The sequence below is a fragment of the Psammomys obesus genome, unplaced genomic scaffold (genome assembly GCF_907164565.1).
Source record: "Psammomys obesus unplaced genomic scaffold, mPsaObe1.curated_primary_1811, whole genome shotgun sequence".
NCBI classification, from domain to species: domain Eukaryota; kingdom Metazoa; phylum Chordata; class Mammalia; order Rodentia; family Muridae; genus Psammomys; species Psammomys obesus.
In genome coordinates this window covers 863,358-869,752 of record NW_026596064.1, presented here as the reverse complement: position 1 = coordinate 869,752, position 6,395 = coordinate 863,358, and the positions used below count along the sequence as shown (strand labels likewise).

The window sequence follows — 6,395 nt, the reverse complement described above, 5'->3', positions numbered from 1 at the left end:
AAAAAAAAAACCAGAAAAGAAAGGAAGGAAGCTTAAAGTCTAATTAAGTACATGAACAAACCTGCATATATTAGTTGTTTAAAAACAGGTAGGATTAAGAGCAAATGATTTTATTCTACTTTATTTTATTTTTAAGACAGGGTCTCACTATATAGTTCTATCTGTCCTGGAACTCACTATGTAGACCAGGCTACTCTTAAACTCAAGAGATCCAGCTGCCTCTGCCTCTAGAGTGCTGAGATTAAAGATGTGTCCCACTGCCTGGCACTTTCTCTAATTGCAAATGCAAGAAGCATACAGGTGAGGAAACCATAAACCTAGCTGGCTACCTGAATTTACTCCTCAAGACCCACATGGAATGTAAAGTTTACATCTGCATCTATGTACATGCATGTGCAGGAGAGAGAGAGAGAACATACCAAATGTCAACCTCTGGTGTATTCCTTAGGAGCTATCCAATATATATTTTTTAAAGATTTAATTATTATTTATATATATTCTGCCTGAACCAGATCTCATGACAGATGGTTGTGAGCCACCATGTGGTTGCTGGGAATTGAACTCAGGACCTTTGGAAGAAAAGCCAGTGCGCTTAACCTCTAAGCCATCTCTCCACCCCAACCAATATTTTTTTAATGCTTTTTAAAAGCTTTTATTTCAGCTGGGCAGTGGTAGCACACACCTTTAATCCCAGTACTCAGGAGGCAGGGGCAGGTGGATCTCTGTGAGTTCAGCCTGCTCTACAAAGTGAGTCCAAGACAGAAACAAAGAAACCCTGTCTTGAAAAAAAAAGAGTGCGCACGTGAGAGCTTTTATTTGGGTATTTTATGTGTAGAAGAAAATTTTCATGACCTAAAAAAGGACATGGCTATCTAGGAACAAAAAGCTTACAAAACACCAAATAGAGTAAATCAGAAAAGAAAGTTCCCTCACCATGTAATAACTGAAACATAAACAAAAAGAACAAAAAAAATATTAAAAGCAGACCTATTAGAATTACACCTGACTTCCCAATGGAGACTAAAAGTCAGAAGAGCCTGGAGAGATGTGCTTTAGACCCTAAAAGACCACATATGGCAGCCCAAACTACTATACGCAGCAAAACTTTCAATCACCCTAGACAGAAAAACAACAACAAGATACTCCATGATATAGTCAAATCTAAGCAATATCTATCTACAAATCCAGCCCTGCAGCAGGTTCTAGATGGAACACTCCAACCCATGAAAACACGGGAAATAATCTCATACCAGCAAAACCAAAAAAAGGGAAACACACACACACAGAGACACACAAACACACAAACATTTGACCTGAATACCCCACTCTCACCAACGGATAGGTCATCCAGACAGAAACTAAACAGAGAAATAATAGAGCTAACAGATGTTACAAACCAAATGGACCTAGCAGATATTTAAAAAATATTCCACCCAAAACTGAAAAGATTGTAACTTCTCAGCACCCCACAGAACTTTCTCTAAAACTGACCACATACTTTGGTCACAAGCCAAGTCTGAACAGACACAAGAAAACTGAAATAAGCCCCTGCCGACCACCATGATTTAAGGCTGGGTTTCAACAACAGAAACAACAAAAATTTTACAAACTCATGGAAACTGAACAACTCTCTACTGATTGAAAACTGGGTCAAGACAGAAATAAGAAAGAAATGAAGATTTTTTTAGAATTCAGTGAAAACTAATACATAATGTACCCAAACTTTTGGGTCAAAATGAAAGCAGTGCTAAAATGGTGTTTTTAGGGGTGGATGAAAGATGGTCCAGAAACTACAGATATGAAAACAAAGACACTCCTTCCTAAACCCCACACCATAAAGTGTGTGTGTGTAATGTTAAACTGCTGTATTTAATTATCAGTAACATTTTATATGCACCAGTGCTTCAAAGGCTACCAACACAGTACAGTGACAAAATGACAAGAGGTGACAGGGCCAGTTAGTGAAACGCTGCAGAGAAACTACAGCTACCAAGAGCAAGTACTGAGTTACTAACAATACAAACATTTCTAAGGTACATTATAAAAGATAATCACTTTTCTTGGATTCAGTAAATCTTAGGTGTGCTCACCTAACTTCCACAAGGTCGTTTGGTTTATAGCTAGGATGAAGGAAGAACCAAACTTTCTTGACAAAGTGGTTAATGCTGGGCTCTCTACGGGACCCTCGGACATACACCATCCACTTATGAGTTGACTGGTCATTTTCTTCCCGCTTATCTGGAGGTATGTACCTGGAGAAGAAAGAGAAAGAGATGAATTTCTTCCTTTAAAGATCTAATAATTTGTGCTGATGAAATGGATCAGTAAGTGAAGGTGCTTGCCACAAAATTATGATGATCTAAATTTGAACCCAGGATCCCACTTAAAAAGATGTCCTGGCCTCCACAGATGTGCCATTATATACAGGTCCACACATATAAAAATGATGCACATATGTACGTAAATAATAATAATAATAATAATAATAATAATAATAAACTAAAAACAACCTCAAAACTGATTTTGTGGGCTAGAGAGATGGCTCACGAATTAAAAGCACTGGTTGCTCTTCCAGAGGATTCAGGTTTGACTCCCAGTACCCACAGAATGGCTCACAGGTACCTTTATCTTTATCTTCTAGGGCATGTGATGCCCTCTTCTGACCTCTGTGAGTACACACATGGTGCACATACATACATGAAAGCAAAATACATAAATACACACACAAAAAAAAAAAACCTTAACAACTAATGAGGTCCTGTTTAAAATTAAGATTAAAACTCTAGCAATAATTAACAGCAGTCACACGGTGAGCATTCTCTCATCTTTCCTAAAGCTCCCGATATCCCCTGTGCCTATTTAATTCCCTTAAAATTTGTTTTCTGGTTATTAACCCCAAAATAAAAAAGATCAAACTTGTTTTCTTATCAGTGAGATACAACTGGCACTTAGGGAGCTTCAGGCTTCCATTCAGGTATCAGGCAGGCAGAGTATGGGGCCCTTCTGGAGCCTAATCACTGGCTCCCAAGAAAGTGGCGTCCACGCTCTTCTCCTTCAACACCCAAACCATTCACCCCTAGATATGACCACAGCACACAAAGCCTCTTTATCCTTGACGGGTTTTGCCTTTTCAGAGAATGAGGCACCCTTCTCAGATTCTGGTGAAAAACATGAACAAGGCCTCTGATATCCAGGTCTCTCATTATCCTTAGTGGTGCAGGGGACAAGGCATGCCACACCCAGTCTACACAAGCGCTCTACAGACCTGACACTCTGTTCTTTCACGCAGAAGCTATAGATTGCAAGCTCTATGAGTTTTGTTGAAATTTTCACTGGACTGTCTGCAGATCATTTTAACTTAGGGAGCAGTGGTAAGTGAACGTCCTTGTCTGTTAGCCTGACATATTGCTCTAGTTCTTTTAATAAAGTATAAAAATTCTTCTTGGCCACAGAGGAGGACTGATAAAACAGATTCCTGATAAAACAGGGCCAGACGAAAGGGGAGGAGGTCCTCCCCATTCCGTGGACTTGGAAAGGGGCAGGGAGAAGCTGAGGGAGGGAGGGTGGGATTGGGAGGGAATAAGGGAGCGGGATACAGCTGGGATAGAGTTAATAAAATGTAACTAATAATAACAAACAATAAAAGAAAAAAATTTATTCTTGAAGGGCTAGGCTGTCTTTTGTTTACTGGGCATATTTTGATTGCTAATGAAAATATGATTTTTAAATTTTTTCTAATGTGTGAGTGTCATATAAGAACTGACTTCTGTGTAATGATACCATATTCAATAATCTTGCTAAACTTTCATTCATCCTAAAAATAAGAAATTGGTTTTCGGGCCTAAAAGATGGTTTGGGAGATAAAACACTTGCCATGTAAACTTCATGACTAAGAGGTCAATTCCAGGAATCCATGTAAAGGTAGAAGAACGAGTCCACAAACTGTCCTCTGCTGTACACATGGACCTCTTTCTTTCATGCAGTCTCATACTCACACATGTACATACACACACAAAACCCACATGCACTCCAAGTTCTAAAAGATTTCCCCAAACTTAACACAATCGACAAAAAATATTTATGCAACACATTGTATCTTAAAATTTTTGCCAAGTACATTTTACTCTAAATCAAAGACTAGAAGACACATTAAGGTAAGGTCTCACATTTTAGGAACACAATTTTCTTTCAAAATGACTGAAGTTTTGGGGAAACTGTTTTTGAGACCTCTTCCTACTGTAACACCAGGGTAAGTAAAGTATCTGTGGCAAATAGGCTGAGGCAGAAGCTGCTATTTCCCTCAATCTGTATGGCTGGCTTTGTTCTGGTCAAGAGCTGTTTCCTACAGAGGGATCAAGAGGACAGCTGAGCCTTCACTCACATTCCCACCTAGAGACAGAGATGAGCGCCTCATCACCTTCTGGACAAACTGCAAAGATCATGATGGGGTTGCTGGGCAGAGTCTCAGGCTTCCAGAGTCTGAGTAAGGAAGTTTACGTTTTATGGCTTGGGCTAGAACACTGGCTAAACCAGCAACAGGAACAAACGGATACCTTCAAATGCTCACTCGCCAGAATATAGTTCCAGCACTAGGATCCAGCATAGGGAATTCAAGCATCCAGTTCATTTTCACAAACAGGTCAGGTCAAGAAAGATACAGAAATCTCTGAGAACACTACCATAATGACGGACAGCTATTGTTTTAGTCAGATTTAGAACCCGATGGGGCTCTGAACTGGCTAAATGTTAAGCACTGTCACATTGCAGTCCTATCACTAGTACATAAAGTGGATTTTATGAGACATAGTGACATTGTTCTGTAAAAAGTTTTCACTGCTGCTAGAGGACAAAGACAAACCACAGCTAGTAACGCTATAGACGGAAGACTACCAAGTGTAGCCTCCCTCAAGATCAGACTCAAGCATTCTCTGGAAACTCCATCAAGTACATACCCAAGAAATATATATAAAGCTAAAACTCACAGTGAATACTTTCAAAAAGAGACATGGACATCCAAGAGTATTTTAGAGTATTCTACTTGCACTTATTGACCTAGTTATTCATTCACTCACTCACTCACTCACTCATTTGCTCACCGGAGGTACCTGTGCCAGGAAGTGCCCATGGAGATTAGAGGATAACCTCTGTGTAGTAGTTCTCTGTCAATGTTTATGTGTGTTCAGGATGGAACTCAGGTCACCAGACCCTCATGGCCAAGTACTACTACCCACTGAACCACCTTGTCATCTCCAAAGCATGCTCCTCTTCCTTTTTTAAAGGATTTAAAAAAGCTATGCATTAAAAGCTATGCCTTTAATCCCAGCACTGGGAGGATGGGGTGGGTAATCTTAGGTCAGACAGGGCTACATAGTGATACCATGTCTCAAAAACCAAAACAGACAGACAAAAACAAAACAAACAAAAAACCCAAACCAAAAAAAAAGAAACAACAACAACTATATACACAATAAAACTTTCACTGTGTTATTATAAAAAAAAAAAACAAAAACAAAAACTGACTTAAAAGTATTTATGTCAAACTATTCATCAGGCATCCAGAAATGAGAACTTTTCTACTTGATGGTAAACACTAATGATTTTTATAATTTATAATTTAAATCTCTTGCTCACCTTTCAGCCATTAAAAATCTTAATATTGTTTTTGTTTGCTTTTTGTTTGTTTAGTTCTGAGATAGGGTCTCACTATGTAGCCCAAGCTAGCCTTGAAACATAGTGAGCCTGAATGCTGGAATTTGAAGGAGAGAAAAAAATATATATCAAATCACAAATGCTGTCACACTTAAATCATTCCATTTTTAAACTTTATTATTTTTACATGTATGGATGTTTTGCCTGCATGTATATATGTCTGTGTATCACATGTGTGCAGGACCTGCAGGGAACAGAAGAGGATGTTGCATCCTTTAGAACTAACGTTACAAACAGCTATGAGCAACCATGAGGAGACTGGCATTGAACCTGGGTCCTCTGGAAGAGCAACCAGTGTTCTTAATCATTGATCAACCTCTTCAGGCCCCTAAGTCATTCCATTCCGAATGAATGAATGAATGAATGAATGAATGAATGAATGAATGAATGAATGATTTAGAAAGAAGACTTTGGGTTCAGCTTTGGCTGAGACAATGTCAGCTAAATATGAAATGTTGAGATTATGAAAGCGGAAGACATCCTGTCTTTGAAAGCTGGAGTAGAAGGCAGTGATGAAATCTTACTACCTCACTGGCACTCAAATAACTGATTATCCAGTGCATGCCTTTCCTTTCAGCACTCTGAAGAGAGAAGCAAGCATGTCTCTAGAGTTCTAGAATAGTGAGACCCTGTCTCTGTTATCTATCTATCTATCTATCTATCTATCTATCTATCTATCTATCTAT

At 38.9% G+C, this 6,395-nt stretch overlaps 1 protein-coding gene across 3 annotated transcripts in view; it reads right to left on the bottom strand.

Annotated features, from left to right (window-relative positions):
- The window catches only part of Yeats2 (YEATS domain containing 2), an 88,149-nt gene that overhangs the window by 58,333 nt on the left and 23,421 nt on the right, over window positions 1–6,395 (bottom strand). For all 3 annotated transcript variants that reach the window (XM_055625022.1, XM_055625023.1, XM_055625024.1), the window contains one exon: window positions 2,091–2,252. In XM_055625022.1, coding sequence (XP_055480997.1) covers window positions 2,091–2,252 — 162 coding nt within the window. The remainder of the gene's footprint in view (window positions 1–2,090; window positions 2,253–6,395) is intronic.